Source organism: Malurus melanocephalus, unplaced genomic scaffold, assembly GCF_030028575.1.
Source record: "Malurus melanocephalus ecotype Western Australia unplaced genomic scaffold, MMel_1.1 scaffold_426, whole genome shotgun sequence".
Classification (NCBI taxonomy): domain Eukaryota; kingdom Metazoa; phylum Chordata; class Aves; order Passeriformes; family Maluridae; genus Malurus; species Malurus melanocephalus.
Window position 1 is genome coordinate 244,549 of NW_026623658.1, and position 22,026 is coordinate 266,574.

The 22,026-nt window shown below is 48.4% G+C and overlaps 1 protein-coding gene across 1 annotated transcript; it reads right to left on the reverse strand.

Moving 5' to 3' along the window:
* Positions 1 to 1,166: 1,166 nt before the first annotated feature.
* On the reverse strand, positions 1,167 to 21,992 carry PTDSS2 (phosphatidylserine synthase 2). Its single transcript, XM_057379902.1, has 12 exons — positions 21,771 to 21,992; positions 20,299 to 20,400; positions 16,333 to 16,415; positions 12,414 to 12,481; positions 10,669 to 10,803; positions 9,809 to 9,859; positions 8,271 to 8,384; positions 7,545 to 7,663; positions 6,752 to 6,866; positions 5,062 to 5,207; positions 2,152 to 2,337; positions 1,167 to 1,381 (listed from the first exon to the last, which is right to left on the reverse strand). The coding sequence occupies exons 1-12, from the start codon at positions 21,773 to 21,775 to the stop codon at positions 1,237 to 1,239; spliced, it is 1,269 nt and encodes a 422-aa protein (XP_057235885.1). The 5' UTR covers positions 21,776 to 21,992; the 3' UTR covers positions 1,167 to 1,236.
* Positions 21,993 to 22,026: the final 34 nt, after the last annotated feature.

Here is a 22,026-nt window from a genome sequence, read left to right on the forward strand (position 1 = left end):
ACCGGATTAAAACCCCAGCTGTGTGCTGGGCAGCAGCTGCCACTTCAAAAATTTGGGGTTGCACTCTTGGAATTGCTCTGCGGTGTCATTCATGTAATTTTCCCCTGGATAAACACTAAATCTGAGAAGCAGCCAGATTGGATTGAGCGGTGACAGGGTGACATCAGCGCCCGGGACAGCGACACGAGGGCTCGCAGCASAGGATACAGAACCCATGCTCAGTGGAACTCTCACGTTTTGGAATAATGACCCGGGGAAACACAGYAGCCCAGGCTTCCAACTCCTTTTCCAGGATGCTGAGTCACCAGCAGAAACACAGGCTGGCTCAGGATGCTCTGCTGTGCCAGGGACGTGCTTGGCCTGGGCTGCTGCTGGCAGGCAGCGGGGACAGGGACAGGAACAGKGACAGTGACTGACTGCAGGAAGAGCTTTCCCAGAGATCCCTCACTCTGGAGCTACCCTGGGAGGAACCAGAGCCTGCTGCGCCCAGACCCCGGGATCAAAACCCTCCCAGGGAAGGCACAAACCAAGCTGAGGATAAAGCAAAGAACTCCAGACCAGCAGGACACTCCCACTTTCTGCTTGTGACACGTTTTACTCCGCAGAGCAAAGGCAGGTTGACCTTTCTCACTTCACCTTCCCTTACATTTAAGAGATGACCGAGACTAGAAGAGAAATTAAAAATAAGAGCTAAGGAGAAGCTGTCTGTCTCCCCAGAGCCGGGACACACCACCTGGATGCTGGATTCGGCRGGATGCCCTGCGGAGCGGCCGGAACGTGGTGCGGTGTGGGACACCCTGTGCAAGGAGCACAGCTCGGCCACAGGACCCCGAGCACCCGCGGCCACCTCGCCCAGCACTTCCCCCAGTCCTCCTCCGYGGCTCCAGGCAGTCCCAGCAGGCGGGACAGAATCCATCTCCTGCGCCTGGTCTCCGTACACTCCGAAACAAGTGTTCCTAATGCCCGAGCGCCCCGCGGAGCTCTCKGCTCCCGGGGGATGGAGCAGCAGATCCAGGCGTGCCGTGCTCCGAGCCCTCCGTCTCCGTAGCCAGCTCCCTCCCTCCGCACAGGCTTCCCGAGGAGAGAGGGGGGCTGTGCCGGCGCCGTCCTGCCCMGCGAGGATTCCCGCACGCCGGAACGCTAACAATGACGAGTAGGAGTTGGGTAGGATAAGGTTGGGACTGCGCACCGGGCCCGCTCGGGCACCACCAGTTCCTGCGGGCGCCGCGGCCGCGCTCAGAGCTTCCTCTCCCGGAGTTTGCTCCCGTCGGGCTCGTCCAGCAGGGCTGGGTGTCTGTCCCCGTTGCTCAGGCATTTGTCCTTGTCGTGTYTGTGCTCCTGCTTCTGCCGCCGGATCTCCTTGTAGCGCAGGGTGATGTCCCTGCAACACACACGGCGCACAATTCCAGCCTGCGGGAAGGACAGCGAGGGACCCGCCCTGCACGGAGCTTCCCAGGGATAACAGCTCGCTGGAGCCTCTGGCTGGRCATTCCTACCACTGCACTGGAAGTTTGTGGTTTTGGCTGGTGGCTTGGCTCTTCCCACCTCTGCAAATCCTGCAGGAGTAGCCCCTGCTGCCCCCTACACACTGCACTGCAGTGCCAAGGGTCATGRAATGGTTTGGGTTGTGAGAGACCTTAAAGCCCATCCCATTCYCACCCCTGTCATGGGCAGGGAYCCCTTCCACTATCCCAGGGTGCTCCAAGCTCCATCCAACCTGKCCTTGGGCATTTCCAGGGATGAGGCAGCCACAGCTTCTCTGGGMACCCTATGCAAGGGCCTCAGCACCCTCACAGGGAAGGATTTCTTCCCCATATCCRATCAAACCCTGACYTCTGGCAGTGGGAAGCCAGTCCCCCTTGTCCTACTCCTCCAGCTCCCAATACGCAGAGTCCCTCTCCAGCWTCCTTGTGGGCCCTTCCAAYACTGGAAGGCTGCTAATTCCTTAGGCCCTGTGCAGCTGCYTTCTGTGATCCTGAAAGGAAACTGCCAGGATCAGCCCCCGAGAACTCCCTGTTTATTTCAAGATTTACACCCACCCAGCAGAGCTGTGTCCTCGTAGCTCTGGGGGTGCCAGTGGCACCGTTTGAGGACGGGTGTTGGACAGATCCCCCTAAAACCCTGGCCAGCCCCAAAAGCAGCCCCACTGACCGAATGAAGAAGCGCCAGGCTGTCCAGGTGAGCACCAGGATAATCCCCAGGATCCAGCACTGGGTGATGTAGAAGGGCAGGGACAGGGTGAGCGTGTAGGGGTCGTACTTGACGACAATCAGGAACTCCGTGGCAGTAATAGCAGCGACCAGCCAGGCCTGCTGGCCCAGCTTCTTGTGGAACTTCCTGCAAGAGAAACACAGACAAAAGCCATTTCATTGCTGTAAAATCAGGGGTGTGGAGTGCTCTGTGCAAAAAGACAGCTGGGGCAGCAATTTCGTTCAGCTTTGCGCAGCTCTACGAGCTTAGCTCAAATCACACGTGCACTAAGGCTCTGCAGGCTGTGTTACTGCTGGTGTTACTTCAGTTTCCTCTCAAGAGGCTCCAAATGCAAGAAAAGTCAAACTGCATCACCCCACAAYGCAGGGAGGTGTCCCCATTCCCTGCTAAATCGGCACAAAACAATTCTCTGACCAGCCTGAGACCGCCTGATGGACACACACAAGAGCAGAGTCTGACGCCAAAGCACAGCTCAAGCTACACCAAACCATCCACATACACTGGGAAAAACACAGAGTAAATCAAGTGTAGGTGATTGCTGACGCAGAGGGGATGAGTGCATTCCTGCTGAAAAGGAATCCTGCCTGGATCAGCTGGGATGAAAGGGCTKCAGGAACTGCTCCAGGTGGTGACAGATTAAATGGGCAGAGACCAGCCCTAAGCCACGGGCAGGGAGATGAAAGGAAGCAGCAGATCCCTCACAGGGAATTCCAGCTGCTGGGATGATGAGGGCAGCTTTCTGCTCTGCTGGGCTGCTTCCTCCTCTGACAGCAGAATGAAAGGTAACCCCAATGCAAGAGCTGGGCAGCCCCTAAAGCTGCTGAGGAAGAGAGCTGGTTTCCTGCCCTGATACTCAGGGAAGGTCTGAAACATTGTTCTTGTGATGAGTGAGATAAAAATTCATGGTGTCAAAGCAGATTCCTTGGAAATGACAGGAAGATTCCAATCAGGAATGTGTGGCCAGGTCAAATGTTACAGGCTGCTGCATCAAGACACTCCTGGTCAGGAACATTTCACACGTGCAGTCCTCAGGAACTCAGAGGCAGCATGTGGATCAGCATGGTGGTGCAGTGTGGTGTGGGAGGGCTGGRGAGCAGCTTCACCCCTCTTCTGGGACTGTGGCAATTCCAGGCACGTCACTGCCACCACGCTCAGCCCAGGGTCCTGCAAGCAAAGCCCAAGAATTCTCTGCGGATACTCAGAATCCCGGATGGGAAAAAGAGTCTTCATCTTGGRATTTCACTGCTTTCTAGATGCAGCACTGCAGGGCTGGCTGAGGACCAGTTCATCCCAGACAATCCCATCAACACCAGACAAGACAGCGAGGCATGTTTCTGTCAAGGAAGGKCAATGGAATATTCCAATGTTTGAACATTAAGAGTTTCCAAAGGGAAAAGGTCAGCAAGGTTTCCCACGTGATGTAAGCCTCTGGTACAGCCTGCTCTTCCCAGCAGCTTCTCCCTACAACACTGTGGGAGGAATCCTGAAGGATCCTTGGCTCCAAAGGATGTGCAGGTGAAGCTGGCAAACGGGGGCAGATCCTCTATGCCTGGATGGCCCGGAATGCAGGAAGGAATCRCAGCCTGGCTGCAGAGGGCACTGCAGAGAAGGCACCAGGTGAGAGAGGGCACTTGGCTCTGTCCTTCTGCAGGTGATGTCAGCTTTGGGGGGCATCAAGCAGAGCCAGGATGTGGGGCAGTCACCTCCCCCAGCAGGGAACACGACGGGGACACGTGGCTCAGGATGAGCCGCTCCGGCTCCAGAAAGAACGGCCACGATTGGAAACGGGGACAAGGCAGCGGCAAGGGATGGCTCTCCCAAATCTCAGTGTTAGGCCACGTGGTTGAACAGAGGGCAAAGGAGCTTTTCCAACCCCAACACAAGAGGATGAATGGTGCTAAGGAGAGGAGCTTGGCAGCGAGGCAGAGGCTCTTCTTACCTGTGAGTTGGAGGCACGTCCCAAACCAGGAGGTCCAACACCAAGGGCAGGGCATCCTGCCCCTGCGGAATGTGCTGAATCCCGACTAAGCAATGTGGGCTGGCCCTTCTTCCCAGTTCTAGGAGTCAAAGCCTTGCAAGGGAAACTGATCTTCAGACCATGTTGGAACCCTAAATTCTGAACACAGACACTTTTTTGCGTTGGTCAGTGACAGACAATGAACACCCCTGGAAGCCAGACGGTGCCTTAGGCTGAGGATGTGGGCTCAGGCAGGTTGTGACATTAAAAGAAAAGGTGATTTTGAGAACAAAGCTTTCTCAACTCTCACATGGTCTGCAGAAACAAAAGCAGCGAGGACAAATATGATGCTGAGGTGGGAACAGTCTCGAGTACATGCACTGCTGCGTGTGGGGCTTCACCTGCAGCACATCCTGCTACCGAGGGCCTCTGACCTGCAAGAGGATGCCAGGAAAGCTCCAGAGGGCCAGGRRGAAGACAGCTCAAGGRAAGAAGTRCCTTTAAGAATCACTTTTTGATTTTAATCTGGRGCCTGATGTCCCCAGAGGGCACATCCGGGGACTGCAGCTCCCTGTCTGGGATCGGAGTGCGGCGCTCCTGTGCCCATGAGCCKGGAGCACTCCGGCTCATTTCCATGCTCCCTTCTCTACAGAGAGACCATTTACCAGACACTGAGGTGAACACAGTGCACACACGATGCCCTCAACAACAGCTGCTCTCTGACCCGGGGGGGACGTCCAAAACAAAGGAACACGAAGSGGATGCTTTGGGATTAGGCCTTTCTGTCCCTGACAAGCTGGGCTGGTGCCCGAGATGGATGCCAGCAAGCTGGAGCAAGGTCAGAACAAAGCACGTGGAGCTCGGCATGGGAAGTACAGAGAGCTGGGGCTTACGGGTCATCCATGAAGTCGTAGATCTCCCTCATGGCCACTCCTCCCACGTTGACAAAAAACACGAGGCGTAGCAGCACCAAGTAGTGTTCGGGGGGCATCCAGAGCACAAACTTCAGGTAAAACGTGTTCAGCTCTGCCAATAAAAACTGGGAGAAAGGATGATTTTGTTACATTCAGAAAATCAAAGCGGGTAAAGCCTGGAATGTCCCTCTCTTCCATGCTTGCATCTCAGCCCTGCTCAGTATCGCTGAGTGAACCATCAGCACCAACACCAAAAATGACTGGGTTTTTAAGCATTTCCTCTGTGTTGGAAGAGGCACTAAAAACCACAAAAAAAAGCTGGATAAGCAGTACCCTCAAATTTCCAACTTCAAACAAAGGGCCTGAAGTACCTGCAGAAACACCGAGGACAAATCCCAAAAAGCTTTTCCTTTCCCTGTCCTTTAAAATCCGGCTGAGGGAGCCCCACCACAAYAAAAGGCATGAGCTGCACATCCTGGGGGGTTGGGCTGTTTTCTCTCCRTTATGCAAATGCCACCCTCGAAGCCAACTTGGGAAAGTTGATTATAAACTAAGAGCAAAATGTTCTAGAGCAGCTGCCCTGGCAATRCGCTTCAGGGAGCAGAGAGACACCAGATTGTCACTTCAAACAGAGTGATAACAAAGGGCATTAAGCACTGCTTAAGCCAAAGGAGGGAGCCAGAACCTGAAGCTGCTTAGAACCTGKCAGCTGAAGCTGGGATGTGCTAAAAGAAACATAATCCCACAGTCCAGCATAAATTCACCAGGATCTMTGCTGCAGCAGCACCTAAACCCCAATTTCTTCAGGGTGCAACCAGCAACATTTTGGGGAAACACCTATTTACACTTTTACTTCTCCCACAAAGCAGGCCTGGCGTGCCATGTGAGCTCGGCCAATGTGTCCTGCAGCAGGAATCAGGTGCTGGGAGCACTCTGTTCTGGCAAAACACAAGAGTTTTGTCCTGTGCCACAGGAACTGGCTCATACCCAGTGCCTCTGGATCACCACGAGTGTCACGGGGTTAGTTTTTGTTAAATTTCACAGCTGCTGGGTTGAAGTAAGTTTGAGTTGCTCACAGCAGAGCCAAGTGACATGCCACGGATGGCACAAAGGCCAAAGTCCCCTGGCTGGCTAAGGGACAGGAGTGGGGAAAAGGCCACTTAAACTGCCCAGTGTCACGCGGGTGACAAGCTCTGTTTCACAGACACGTATGAATTTCAGATGCTGCACTCCCAGTGTGAAACAATTCCACCCACTCAGGTGCTGTGCATGCAGTGAAACAGMAAATAAAGAAAAACCTAGGAGAACTGAATTATTTAAGCACAGTTGTGCTTCAGGAGTGAGCCTGAGGCCTTGAACACAGCCCTTTCCASCTGCAACGTGACCTGTACCTGCACAAAACCAAGGGATTCGTGACACTTTTACCCACAGCCAATGCTCTGGGGGGCAGCAGCTTGCTGAAAACCCAAAGATGCCACTTTATTTTGCTCCCATGCTCCAACAATGTTCAGCAGGCAAGGACAACCCTTTCTGCAGGGAATGTGTCACCTGTCCCAGAGACACGGACACAAGAAGAAGGGAACCATCCCAGCCTCAGCTTCAGGAGCATCCCCAGGGCTGCAGCCTGAGTTCCAGAAGCTGCAAGAAGGGGTCAGAGGGGTGTCCTCACCACAAAGATGATGCCACAGACTGCGAGCCACCTGCGCAGGCTGGAGGCCGGCTTCCACTCAAACTTCACCCAGCTGTACGGGGTGAACTGGAACACGATCCTCTTCATCTTGCCCCTGGAGAAAAAGCAAAATAACTGCTGCAGCTTGAAGGAAGAGCAAGCAAGAGGCATCTGCCAGCGCTCCCATCTGAGACACCAGTTCAGATATGCAAAATGCCTCCGTTTACTGCATTAAAATCACAACTTAATGAGATTAGCTCTGAGCTTGTTATTTTAATTATCAATTTAGGCTTTAATATACTAGACCYTCTGTTGTAGGCAGTTCTGCTCTGCTCAGCAAAGACACTACAGAGCAGCATGGGTCATTACTGGTACACGACTACAAGGGATTTATTAAATTTTAATTCCCAGTGTCCCAGTTCCTGTGAAGTTCTGGTTACCAGGGAATGCWAAAAGACCAAACAGATCCTCGCTGTGAATTGGAGTATGATGCCAATTTGGATTCCTGCATCTCTTTAAATGATTTCATCAAATAATCTCACCTCCACAGGATGCCCTCCCTCCCAGCCATCAGATAATGTTTGGGACACACAGGTGTATTCCCAACACAATTGGGAATTCACAATAAAACTCTCAAACAAACCTCCCTGCTGCAAGAACTCACTGGATCCTGGAGCCACCCAARCACCCAGGAATTCTTTAATCCACATTTACTCAGACTGAACAACCAAGCTCTTRAACAGGGGCCCGACCTTTGTGCTGTGCCTGTGGAGTTCCCCTCTCCCCAACTTACTTGTAGGTTGGAATGTTCCAGAGTCCTTGCCACTTGTAGGTTTTCAAGGAGAGCCAGGACAGGGTCTTCATCCCGCAGTAAATTCCTAACCCGTTACATAAGATCACATCCATTATCCACTGGAAGGAGAAACACAGGAGTGATGCTGGGGAAGGAGCACTAGATTTTGGGAAAGGGAATCAAGATGGTTTCACCTCCAGGGAGCGGGACAGAGTATTAATTCCACAGTTTTCTGAAGGCAGAAAAGCTTGGCTTGATGTCTCCAATAATGCACCGACTTTTATAAATGGAACAGCAGAGCAAAGCATTCCAAGCTTGAGTCTTTCCCAAAATCCATCCAAACACAAAGCCAAAGCTGGGAATTCTGATCACTCTGGCACCAAGTGACACTTCTCAGGAACATAAAACTTAATTTTAAAAGGGCGTTCCTTAAAGCTCACACCAGTTTTGCCCCTCTCTATATTTCAGACTTTATACTTTGCACCACCAGCAAGTATTTGAAAGTGCCCAGGTACAGCTTTAGGTTCTCCCTCTGGTGTGAAATGAACCCAAATATTTAACAAYGTGCAAGTGTCTGAAACCCACAAAATTACAGAAATGGTGACAAGCACCTCAAAAACTCAACAGGGAGCAGTCACACGCRGGATACAATTCAGCTCCCACCATTTCCTAGCCCTCCCCATAAAATCTGCATTCCCAAATAAATCCTGAGCCCTCAGTACGTACGTGATCCCACCAGCATTCACTGAAGTTTGGGAGCTGGTGCTCCAGGCTGTACTCCAGGAACTCAAACATGACACTGATGATCATGCACATCCACCAGTCCCGAATCATCAGAGTCTGAAGGGAGAAARAAGTCTTTCAAATACCCACTACAGCTGCTAAAAACCAGCCACAACTGTAGAAAGATACTGTCTCCATTATCCAGAAAAGGATCAGGATAATTTTATTTTCATGATGTGATGAAATGTCCAAATGCTCACAAGGCCTCTTCACTCATCATTTCCAGCATGMGAGACAACAAAGACACAGAAGAAAATCCCCTCTATTTCAGCCAAAACCAACACAGGAATAAAGATTATGACAATAATCTCATCACATGGAAGAAGAGAGACAGGTAAAATGGGATTCAGCAGGAGGGAAATTAGTTAAATGCATGGAATTACTGGGTGCTCAACCACCACGGGCAGCATCGTTCTAACAATGCTCAGAAAAGGCTTTTCAGAGCCTTTTATGGGCTCTAAACGAGTCCAAAGCCACAATAATTTCTGATGAATGAGGCCCATTCATTCTCAATATTGCCATCCTGGCGCTTTGAGATTTGGGGAAAAAATCCAAACACAAGCCCATCTCTGTTCATTGAGACAATACACTCAACCTCCAGCTTTTAATAGAGAAATAGGTTAATATTTAACATATTGCAGAGAAAAATATRCTGTGTCCCAGAGGAAATCCAGCAGCCAGTTTCCTTCCACCTGGGCAGCCCAGTTTCTAATGAAATTCTCTTGGAAGAAAAGGATMCGAGTTTTCCACATTTACAACTCAGCTCATTAACAGAACAAGCTGAAGCCCAGGTTTCACCTCTGGTTTTGGGGGATCCCCCAAACCACTCACAGAATACATCACCACTTTCAAATGAAAACATAAACCAACAGTCCCAGCTTGTTTTTAAAACAACAAACCCAAACAAGATCTGCAGGGGGGCAGAAATCTCATGAGTTAGTCAGTCTGCTTGGGTTAAAAAAGGTARTATTTAGACCAAAGTAATCAGCAAAACACTGCTGAATGTTCTGCCTGAGACAGGCACAGCTGGAATTCCTTCCACAGTTGGCTGATACCGACTGAAAAGCAACAACAATTAAACCACTGCCTAATTAAAGGTTTAAAATCCTGATTTGATGCCACTGGGAAAGCAGCAGTAGCAGCATCTGTGTTTGGGACTAGGACTGCCACTGCCAAAGGTCATTCCAGCATTTTGGTAGCTACAGGAATGAAGTTCCCTGTTGATCTGACCCCTGAATGAATCCCTGTGCAGGAAGGAGGGAGCCTCCTGCTGTAGCAAAGCTTTAGAAAGATATTAGGTGGCCTAACATGGGCAGGAGACAAAAAAAAGGGGGGAAAATGTTGTTTATATATTTCCATGTGTTTTCATGTRTTACAAACACAGGCTGGTATAACTGACCATGGCCTGGCACCACAAAAGCAGAGCAGGAAGGTTTTTGGAGCAGAGAGTCACAGTACCCAAGGACAAGAGCCATTCTTACCTTCAGGTACCAGCCAAAAAAGTGAGCAGGAACAAATCCATCCAGCTTGTCCTGGAAACCAGAAGAGAGTGGAGGTCACAACTTTTTTTAAAATCTTTTTTTCCAAGAAAAATGCAGCAATAAACTTCCTTTTTTTTTTCCACACATAAACACTTGCATTCCTTCATCAGGAAGGAATTCAGCAGAGCTTCTGAAATCTTACCAGCCCTGCCAGTCCCTGGGCACAGTGCCTGTCCCTCTACTTTTACAAGATCCCAGTTACTGCAGTCCCTGATGCACAGAAGAGCTGCAGSGCAGACCCAAAGGATTTGGTGCTACTCACTCCATGAAATCTGGGARCTGTAAATGACCTGTAAATGTAAACCATTCCTCTGCCCTGGAATTCCTGCCAGCCAGAAACGATAACCTGATGGGTTCTGGTACCCAGGAAAGTGCTGCTGGAACAACCTGGACTAGTGGAAGGTGTCCAGGTCCTTCCTGGACTGTGGGGTGGAACTACATCATCTTTAAGGTCCTTCCCAACCCAAACCAATCTGGGATTCCAGGTTGCAGATTTTGGGCTTTGCACCTCACGGTGACCGAGGAGGAGACTCCTCAAGCACACAAATCCAAACTCTGAAGGGAAAATTGACACCAAGAACCTGAGAAAGAAGGGCTGCTGCACAGCTCACCCCTGGGCAATCAGGTAATTGGAATCCAGAGAGACACACCCCCCATGCCATGGACAGGAAAGGTCAAGAGAAGAGAAATGAGGGGGCTGAAGAGTCAGTCACTCAGACAGACTCACAACTGCACTCTGAAGAGTTCAATTACGCAGCTTTTCACCCCAAAATAGCCTCATCAGCGGGTTTGTTCCTCACCCAGATGTTGTGGAAGGGATCAGTCTCATTGCCAGGRTCATAAACCAGGCAGTTGCCCCCGTAGTCTCTCTCTGGCAGAGGAACCCCTAAGTGGGGGTCGATGTACTTCATGAACTGCCTCCCGTCCTGCACGGTCTGCAAGGGAACACAGAAACCAGGGATGTCCTSAAGGACTCAATACTGAAGGCACAAACACAGTTTAGGTCAACACTGATCTCCAAATTGACCTTTTTGCAAATTCATTGCTTTGCAAATTCATTGTTCAATTACTGAAATAAAGCCAAGCCTCGAAGCACCCCACACACATATSCGACTTGGAGCCTCTAATCCTAAATATTAAGGGAAAAAAAAGGCCACAAAATGACCTTAAATATAAGAAATTAGTGATCCTTAAGTCTTTTCCCCAAGCCTCTGTGCTCCCCATCTCTCCCAAAAGCTTCACACAGCTCATCCTTCCCAAACCTGATTTCCAGGGAGGTCCCACACAAACAGCAAAATAAAAATCATCAAAATGACCAAAATGCAAACTCATCTGTCAGTAAATCAGCCCCACATTTGCTGACTACTTATTTCCCAATGGAATCACTCAGTGTCATGGTCAAGGCTTTACCTTGGCAGGCAGCAAAGCAGGACAAGGCCAAAATTAATTAATAAAATAATAATAAAATTACAGAATAAMCTGCTGAAGTTACATGAACTCCAGGACAAGTTTCAGCCATGAGCAAGCTTGGATTTGCTGTCAGGAAGTTCAGMCACCTGCAGACTCAGCAGAATTTAACCTTATTTAAACCTGGGCAAGGCAATGATGTATTTTTAGTAAAGAGCTGAGCAGCACCAGGGAGTTCCTTAACCACTAAATCTCTGCTGACACCACACACTGCCAGAGGGAAGCAAAGCCATCCCAGGCTTTTCTGTGAAATTCAGAACTACACCAGAACAACCCACAAAAATTACTTGGTCTGACTGCAGCTACTCCGGAATCTCATGCTCAAGGATGGCTGGAAAAAAACAGGGTGACCAGCCCCATTTCTTCAAGGCCTCTAGAGGAAAAACTTAAATAGGAAAAAAAATAAAGGTACTCCTTATCATCCTCTCATGTAAAATGATTTTTAGAGCTGCCTGACGAGTATATTGTCTCAAAATGTTTGATTTCAACTTCTGAGAGCTGTAAAAATCAGGGGGAAATTCTCAGTTTACCAAAGGACAAGATACGGTAAMATGTGGTCCAAAAAGAATGTGGTAAAAGYTGTTTTATTTGGAAGCACCAAAGGMATGTCTTTCTATGAAAAACCTCCTCCTGAGCTCCTGCCACCACACAAAGCTGGGTGTGAAGTTTTGGTTTATTGCAAAAAGCCCACACCCACAAAGAACCTGTCATTCACCGTAAAAGTTATTTCTAAAGGTGAAACCAGGTGAACTCCCCCTGAGTCACAGCAAGGGAGAGCCTGGACATGTGAAATGCCACCTCCTGAACGTGACCTCTCTCACCAGCTCACCCAAAACCACTCCTGCAACGTGTCCACCCTGTGCTGAGGGGTGATGGGAGGTCAGACCAGCCGAAATGTTTTTATATTATCATTTCCCTCAGCCTCAAAGTCTCARTAAACAGCCCAATAACTGCATTTCACAAAAATGAGGAGCATCTCCTGCAGTCAGCAGGGAAAAAACCAGCACCATGAAGGAGCTGATTTCCACATRGAAGTGGAGATYATGGGAGTGAGGGGCTGCAGGTGTCAGTCACTCACCTGGAAGAGGATGAAGATGAGGAAGAGCTCGTAGACCACGCTGACACACAGCCAAAACCTCCAGTAAGCTGCAGAGAGACACAGGGGGGACRTCAGGAGCTTTGCAGCAGACCAGAAATTAATTATCCATTTACTTCAAYACCATGGAGTGGTTTGGSYTGGGAGGGACCTGCAATCCCATCCCATTCCATCCCCTTCCACTATCCCAGACTGTTCCGAGCCTGACCTGGCCTGGAACACTCCCAGGGACGKGGCAGCCGCAGCTTTTTAGGGAACCAATTCCATTTCAGGAGATGCTCCCACCACAGAACTACAAACCCCAGCTCCCAAGTAACATTCGCCACCCTTCCTGAGGGACAGAACCAGGAAAAATCTTCAACTCCYACACAGGGGGCCGTGTAACTTTGCTGGAATTGCTCAGGCACTGACCTGGATGTGGGAAAAGGGACCTGAATCTGGAAAACYTCAGCAGTTAAGAAGGGGAAGGAAGGGAATGTGCCACCTGCAACACTTTCCAGCAATCCCTGGAGGAGAACCTGAGGCTTCCTGAACTTTCTCCCTGGGCTCAGGTACCCAACCTGTCCAACCCTGGCTAACCCAGACAGGCCCAAGGCAGCCCAATTTCTGYTCATTCCAAGGTAATGGAGGCACTTTCATGTTTAAAGCAGGGCCAGGCATAAATTATGCAAGAATTAAACAAATTCCAGGCTTGCAAACAGARTTATCAGCTCAGAACCCCAACTCAACTCCCTACTCCCCATGGAGCTCCTCAGGAAATGTTTTGTCCCAAAACAAAAAGTGTCTTTGCCCCATTCAGCCTCTGGCAGGAAATAAATTATGAAAAAAATGAAAAAAACAAACCTCAAAACTACAAAGAAACAGTAAAAAAAAAAAAAACCCAAAACTCCACACCAACAAACTCCACACATTTTTAAAAGCAGTTTCTGACACCATTGTTAATATAGACCACAATGTGGAAGGTGGGACCTTTTTGCAGCCAGCCTGCTAAATTAATTTCATCCAAATCACCTATTTTACACTTCTGGAAAATAAAAAGGAAGGGAAAATAAAAAAGGCAGGCGTGGCCCAGATAACAGCAGTTCAGAGCCCTGTGACAGCTTTCACACTCTTGTCTTTCCAGAATGCAGAGCTCAGGAAAAAGCAAACAGCAAAAAAAACCCTATCCTTTGGTCACAGGATTATTTGGAAGAGAGGAACCTCTTCCCAGGCTGGCACCATGCTCAAGCCAGCAGGGAGAATTCTCCACACTTCTCTCACCGAGCAGTTTCTTTTAAATATCACTGCCAGATGCCACAAAATGCTGGTTTTTCTGACCCATAAACCTTGTATGAGAGATTTTACACTGCTCACAATCAGGAATTTGACAGGCGGGCCCTGAATGTGATGCAGACACAGAAGGCAGAAAAAATCTAAATCCTCATCTGAGCTTTTATTCCCCTCTGTACACAGGGCTGTGGCAGCTGCCGAGCAGGCTCAGCAAAAAAAGGTAATTAAAAATTGAGATCTGGCTCTGATTTTGTGCTGTGGCTTCTCCCCAGCTGACTGAGGTCTCTGAGAGGTTCTCAACACACTCAATACCAGCACCCCAAATGTTTCCAAGCCTGCACAAACACTGTTCTCTCTCCTCCTGGGCCAGCCTCAGGTTATTTTTTCACATCTCCCAAATTCACTTTCCATTTTGCCTCYCTCAAATCAAGGCCCTCCTCCTGATTTCATTGGTCTCCACTGATCATTGACAGACAATTGAGTGATTTCCTGTGATCCAACATTAAACTGCTGCCTTTGCAGGGATTTGGGAACAGGGCATGAGCATCCCACAGAGCTGATCCCACCCAGCCTGTTTCCCTCCTTGCACTCAGAGCTCAGTGCACTCTGCCTGAGGGGCTAAATGAGTAAAAAAACACAAAAATCTGGGTTGTTCCCAAGGAAGACACTTGTCCTGGAGCTGCTCCTCCCAGTGTCACCAGTGCTGCCCATGCCTGATCCTTGCCTGCACATTCCCAGCCATCCCAGACCCTCACAATTCACTCCCCAAACAGCTCGTGCTGTCACACACGATGTACCCAGTCAAAATAACTCCTGGCAAAGGCTGGGAACGTTAAAAGCTGCTTCTTRGAGCATTCATAACTGCCATGGAAAATTCCTCTGGAATGACAACGTGGATGTGTTATCTTGACAGAGGCAATAAAGCATCCCTGGGCTGCTGCAAYGCCAGGCTCCAGAAAACGAGTTGGCAGGGAGAGTGAAGAACATCTCTTATCTGCAAATCCTAAGGAGACAGGCTTGTGATGCTGGCTGCATCCAGCATTAATTTTACYAGGAAATGCTCCCCAAATTTGGCTGCTCACCCACCAATAAATGGACACTTTAAGATCTGTCCCTTGTTCCACACTGGGTCAGATAAAGGGAGTGCTCGTCTTTGGCCAGAAGGTTTGGATGGAACCAAAGCCAGCAGAAAATGGGATAAAAGCAGGGCAAGCTGGTAAAGACTTGCCCAAACAGTCATACCTACTTATTTCCATGATAATCCTACATTTCTGAATTACAAGGATGCAACTCGTGTGTGTCCACACAGCAAATTATTGAACTGGAGAAACTGGGGGAATCAGTAGGAAAATGGCAGAGCTGGATGAGCTCTTGGCTAAAGCTGGGAATGCTGAAAAGGYAGCCAAAAAAAGAAATAAAGCCACCAGTCTGGACAGGTGCCACTTAGGTGGTGGCTGGGATCAGTTTCCTTAATGGCCTTAGTGAAAAGTAGGTTAATGACACATAGCAGGAGCAGTAGGGAAGGCAGGGACAGCAGAGAAGAGATCCCAAGGGACTGGAGTGACAGAGGAGCTCCTAACACAGCTCTACGCTCCAGAACTTGGAATTTGGGAAGCGTCACACTATCACAAAAATCCCCAAAATAACCCTGCAGCACTGGAGAGGACATTTGAAAGCAGAAAGCTCGAAACAATGCCGAAATGTTATGGGGAAATGTTAYAAACAAAAGGCAAACCTCCCTGCTTTGTTCTAGGGAATAAAACCAGCCCAGACACACCCACTGGTGTTCCAAACGTGGGTGCACCCAAGGGCCACTGGTGTCCTTAAAAAGAGCAAGTGGTTTTACAGGAGGAACCACAAWCAACTGGAACAGAAGGGAAGACTAAAACCTGCTACTTAATAAAACCCCAGAAAGGTAAATTTAATAAAACCCCCTGGTTTGCAGAGGTGTGCTGAGGGCTCTGGAACCATGCCTGCTCTGGCTGAGGGTTTGGGGTGTCTGCTGGGTTACATTTTTGGCACAAAAYCCAGCTTTATTTGGCTGTAGGAGAACCCAATGCTTTCAGAAATACTATTTGAGCCTGTATGAATTCCCTTAATTCTTTCTCTTTCAATGATTCACATCTGAAAAACGGCAAAAGATCAAAGATATTTAAATATTTTCACGTTTCACCTGCTATTACATTATGTGGAAGAGGCTTGTGTTGTGCTTTCAAATGCTTTCAAGGCTTCCAATCTTACAAGAAACCTTTAAAATCATAACCAAGGGCCTCTAATCTCCCGTGGATAATGGACATGGAGCTAAGGAACTGCTCCAGCACTGGATACATGGTCWCAAGTGCAGTCCCAGCACAGAGAGGAGGCAAAAAAAAAAACAGATAAAGAAGGGAAATTCAGGTTTAAGAACCTGGCAGTTCTCACAGAACTTTTCAGCAACAACAGGAAGCCAAAGCAGGGAGATCCAAAGGGATCTCCAGGCTCCATGGAAGCCCAGCAGTGGAGCAGCCACTGAGGAGCCTCTGCAATTATTGAAATTACAACGTACCTGCTCTCCAGGCAACACAAACATTTACCTTCCCCTCACAGCAGGCAGCTCCTCAGGAGTGTGAGCGAACCCAGCAAGGTGAATTACCTGGGTGAGGCCTTGAGAATGGTCCATCCTTAGCTTGTGTCACCCCGAAACACAAGAAAACCAAAATGCTGGCGACGATTCCTCTGGAAGGAAAAACAAAACACACCAGTTTATTGCTTCATYCTCCTCCTGGACTGCAAATTGTGTTCTCTGACATGAGAAACGCCTGGCCCCTGTTTTTAAACTGCTGAGTGGGTCCATCTCAAACAGATCCAGACACCATCCAGAAAAACCAACCAAAAAAAGGGCTGAGGATCACAGCAAGGCAAACACTTGGCAGTATCTGGGAGCGGCTCTGATTCCCACCAGGTCACAGAAACATGCAGGATTTTGCAGTGAGRGAGCTCTCACTGCTCCACTAGATTTCCATGGAATTTAAAAAGGAGCTGCCAGACTTGTCACCACTCCAAAACAGCTTCTTAACCAGCTGAAGACAAGGAGGAGCCTCCCAGACCACACCAGCACTGCTGCTATTTCAAGAGCTGGAACCACAACACAGCCTAAGGAAAATAACAGAGATTTGAAATAAAAATAAATTATCAGACCAGGGACCCAAATATACCAAAGAGCCACAACCCTGGGCACGCTCCTTTAGTTTTAATGGATTAAATGGCACAAAGCAATGCAAAAATGCTCTTTTTACTACACCTCAACTCCCACTGGATCCTGCCTGCTGTCTCATACCACCCACTTAAGAGCTGGCTGAAGGGATGGACAATTGGGAAAGAGCTCATTCCGTGTTTGCAGTAAATGATGCAACCCCTGACTGCAAATAAAATGGCTCAGTCTGCAGGAGCCACAGAAAACACCCAATAATTTTGCTGTCAGACTGAAAAYGTTACAAACCAGAAGCAACAGGAGACTGTTCATGCCTTAAACACATCAAAAATTTCTTTCAAAATAGAAAACTGAAGGATTTACAGAAACTATTTTGTAACATTCACCACTGAGTATAAATGTTTGTGCTTCCTGAAAACCAAAATGGGGTTTAGTTAACAGACGTAGCTCAGTTATTTTGCTTGCTTTAAACACTGGGAAGCACACCAGAATTAGCTGMTGAATGGATCTGTGAATAGACAGTTCCATGGGGATTTCCAAAGTTCTGGAGGGCAAAACCCTTTCAGCTGACCTCCAATAATGAGAATATTCTGCATTTTGAGTCCCTGGTTGCATCTGGAAGCTCCAGTCCTGTGTAGTGTGACAAACTCATGAATTGAGGGCTCCAGACCATTGCTCTGGGCCTTGCCTGGGAGGGTTGTTTCCCCAAAGCTGGAATTCAAATCCTGGATCCAAAACACCATGGGAGCTTAGCTGTGCTCTTTCTTCTAAAACCCACTCTCAGCCCAAGAGCAGCTGTGCTGAAAACATGCTGGGGATGCAGACACATTCATTWACTTCAAGTTCACCGTGGGAAGTTTGGAAGCAAATCACAAATTTGCATAAATAACCACATCAGCTCCATTATTATTTTTTTTTCTCAGTGGTAACTAATTTTTCCCCCTTATCATCATTAATCTGCCTCCTCAGGACAATTCCAGTGCCTCAGCAGCAGCCTGGCATGAGGCAGGAATGCTCCAGCACCTGAGAGGGGTTCTCCTCTCCTCACCTAGATGGACACAGCCAATGGATTTTCCTGAGCAGCAAATCAGGACAGCACAAAACAGCACAAGTGTGCTCACAAAAATCATTTTAGCACTCAACCACATTAAAAAAAAATAAATAAAAGGGGGAGCCTGGCAGCAGCTCCATCAGCACAAACAAACTCTTGTTTGTGCTGAGAGTCGATTCAGACACACAGGACAATGAKGAGCTGTGTATGGCCCTTTGTCCTGGCATTCAAGGAGCCAGCTCCCACTCTCTGTGCCTTCCCGGGCTGGACCCACGCTGGCACAGCTGGCACAACCCCCTCGGGGTACCACAAGCCCTGGCAGAGTGGTCTGCCCTCCTGTTACCTCCATTTCCCTGCAGGGAGTTCAGCATGCAAACCCACAAATCCCTGGATCTGTCCCCAGGGAAAGCAGGGATTGCCAAAGCTGTAAAAAAGCATCCCAGAAGAGACATTTCCCCCCTTGAAATTCAGTGTACGATGCTGAAGCACGCAGGTTTTTAAATCTGAATGCATTTTTATGTTAAAAATGAGCTTTTTTACCCCCCAAGATACATTGGGATATATTTTTCCCCCCCACCTACTGCAGCTCACAGAGGCACCTCAGCCAGGGCATGGAAAAAAARCAGGCTGGAGCCTTTGGAAACGTGCATTTAGGCTGTGCACCTACCCGCAGACACTGCTCCACTGTCGGTGTGCAGGAGGTGGAAATAAAACCCCGTGACAGCTCCAGACTCRACAAAACCCCTCCTGGTCATTAGGCACCGAGTGTTCCTGTGGAATACCGGCACACAGGGACAGCCTCGTGCTGGACAGGGCTTGGAATCAAATTACAACACAGCTCCACGCTAGGACTGGCAAATGTCTCGGGGCAGGATAAGGGATTTTAAGTTATGGAAGCAAAAATACAAAATCTGTRATCATTTGGGCTATGGATGCGTTTATGCACACTGTCACCATCTCATCCTGCTCTGAAAAGCCTCTTTTTCTTCAGAGATGCACTTAAACATATGAAACCTGGAATATTTGGAAGATTGTGCCCAAGCCTCAGCATGCTGCTTTTCCAGGATTTTTGTGCCAAGATCTTGCAGAGCTGCAGRAGTGACCAAAGCCCCTTCCCCGTCACGATGTTGTAAATTGATTTTAACAACTGGGCACTGGACAAGCAGGAAACAACTCGTGTTTCCTGACAGAAAGATCCACCTGCTGACTAATCTTCCCTGGGTTTGTTTTGATTAAGGCTCTAAGCTCAATAATAAGATATTCCACTGAGTCACCTTAACTCTGTATTATTCCCCGGGGATGTGTCATCACTTCCCTTTCAGCTTTTCCCATCCCAATTTTGAGTGGCCATTCCAGGCCACAGCATGCCTCCAGCCAATGAAATGGCATTTGTTCACACAGAAGGCTTCCAGAACCTTTCCCAGTTCCAGACACCTTCCAGCTTGTCCCATGTCAACCCCATGTGTGAAATCCCAGCCCTCAGCGGGGCAAAATGTGAGTCCCACCAGCCCCAGGCATTGTGTAACTGCCAGAACAACAASCAAGATTATCTCAGGAAATACCCCAATTCCTGCATCTCCAGGACAATGGATGCTGCATCCTGAGYCACTTCAGAAATGTACAAAAAGAGGAAAAAAAACCCTTCAACAGCAAGGGGAAAAAAATTCATTATTTTTAAGAAACCAGACTGGTAGAAAACAATGATTTTCATGCTTCTAGCAATGATGCTCGGCAGCATATTTTTAAAACATACTTAGTTTTTTAAAACACAACTTTTCTACCTCCTTTTTCTTCCCTACTTTATTTTAAAAGAAGAGAAATTCAACCACATTGAATCGGTTTAAATTACAGTAGGAATTGACCACACATGCAAGATTCATTCTTATTTCCCCAGAGTTCCCCTCCGGGCCACATGTTGTCACAGCAATTTTCAACAACAAACAAGGATTTGTATTGAAATCTTGAACAGAATTTTACAAAAAGCACTTGAGCCAGAAAAATTTAGTCATAGCTCCCAGCRTTTTGAAATTATGGTTATTTTAAGGAAAGGTTATTTTTAAGAAAAGGCTATTTTAAGAAACAGAGGCAGAATCCTTGCCAAAGAAACCCAGCCAGAAGGCTTTAGCAAGCTGTATTTTGTTTTAAATCACACCACAGAGCAGCCACAGGCCTGACAGTGACACTAAACTGATTAGAAATTAAATTGAAGCGACCAGCATCAGAGGAGCTTACGGATTTATGATCAGTTTTGTAACTCCCTAAGGGAATAGGCACTTCAACAAGGGAGTGCAGGGGTCACGGGAGGTCCCTTTTCCAAAACACACCTGGGAATATTTGGATATCCCTCAGATATTCACCTCTTTGTGTTGTAGGCTGTGTCCTGGGGAGTCTCTTCCAGCAGGGTTACGTAGCCCAGCGCACATGTGAGGATGAACAAGACTGTCAAGGTATGAGCTCTCCTGAAATTCAGAACAGAGAAAGCTGACATTAAAAAGCAGGAAAACTCACATCTCCCCCCTGCCAGTGCAGCCTCAGGAAGCCAAAACCACAGCCAGCTGACAGGAATATCGAGGTTTTCTGCACTGCACAGTACAGAGAGCAGAACTTAGAGCAGCACAAGGCGTGAGCAGCAGCAGCAGCTTGGAAAAAACCAGCACYCGGTGCAAACAGCCGGATCTAAACAGCTCCAGGTGTCTCCCCAAGTTTGGCAGGTCCACACCTGACAGTGCTGCTCTATTTCACAGCCCACTAATCAAAACTGCAGCTGAGGGAACAGGCCCTTGAGAACAACCAAAGGGAATTCGCTCCATGCATGGGAATTACACAAGAAAAAATAGTTGTTAAAAGAAAAAAAATTAAAAATCTCTAAACGAGAAGAGCTGCTGTTGTAAGAATTCCGATTCCACCTCAAGATATTGGATTTCCAGGTATTCCTACAGTTTCAGTGCACTTAACAAAAGGGTTTCTGTGGGAACAGCTGGGTGGATGTCCCATACCAGTAAATGTCCCTACCCATAGGAGTCCAGAGGTTTATACAGATTTCGATAAAGCACTCAAGAAGAAATTCTTCTGGCACAGGTTGCCCAGAGAAGCTGTGGCTGCCCCTGGAARTGTCCAAGGCCAGGCTGGACTGGGATTAGAGGAACCTGGGCCAGTGGAAGGTGTCCCTGCCCTTGGGACCGGTTCCAGCCCAAACCACCCCAGGATTCTGTGATTCTACGGAAGAAGAGCGAGCCGAGCACACCCAGMCAGGTGACACCCACACCCTATCCCCACTGATCACCACACAGGGAACATTCTTACAACGTTCACACCTTTTCTTATTTCAAGCTGGAAATTTCTCTTTCTAATGAGAAGTCACTTACTGTTTTCAGTGGAAAACTCTGGCCTCAGCTGGGATGCACAGGGACTATGTCCATGTAAGGCCAAAGGACAAGCCACGAGTTTTGGTTTAGAGGACMACATCTCTTAACACAAACTAATAAAACAACCCAGCTATAAAGAGGAAACTTAGGGAGGAGAAAACCTGTAAAAGAAAGTACCTGTACAAGACATATTTGGTTCTATTTCCATTTTCTTTATATATTCTTTTGCAACAGTAGCTCACATCCCATCTCCATGTCATGCCAAGGTTTGTACATTCAGGCTGTGCAGAGCACAATAAACCTTGGAATTTCCAAGTCATCTGCTGACCTACCTTTGAACAACCCCCCAGTAATCCTCCTAAAACTGCTCTGGAAGTCAAGGAAAGGGAGCTGTTGAAAGAAAATTCCATCCTACTCCAAACCCCACGGCATCCCTGCAATCCCAGTGGGAACACACGCAATACCTCATAAGCAGGCACAATCCTCTTCTGCCCCCGCTAAAACCGAGTTCGGCATTGAAGGTTATCCTTCCTCTCAGTCCTGGAGGAACCACCAGCTCCAGGAGACAACCACAAAATCCACGAGTGCTCCCACAATTAGCAAGGACTSAGCRTGCCAAAACCTGGGGAAAGGCTCCRGAGCCACAAGCTCCTGCTCGGCAGCTGCATCTTCCCAGGTGCCAGCACAGGTGATTCAGCCATCGGCGCTCACGTGGGGCTT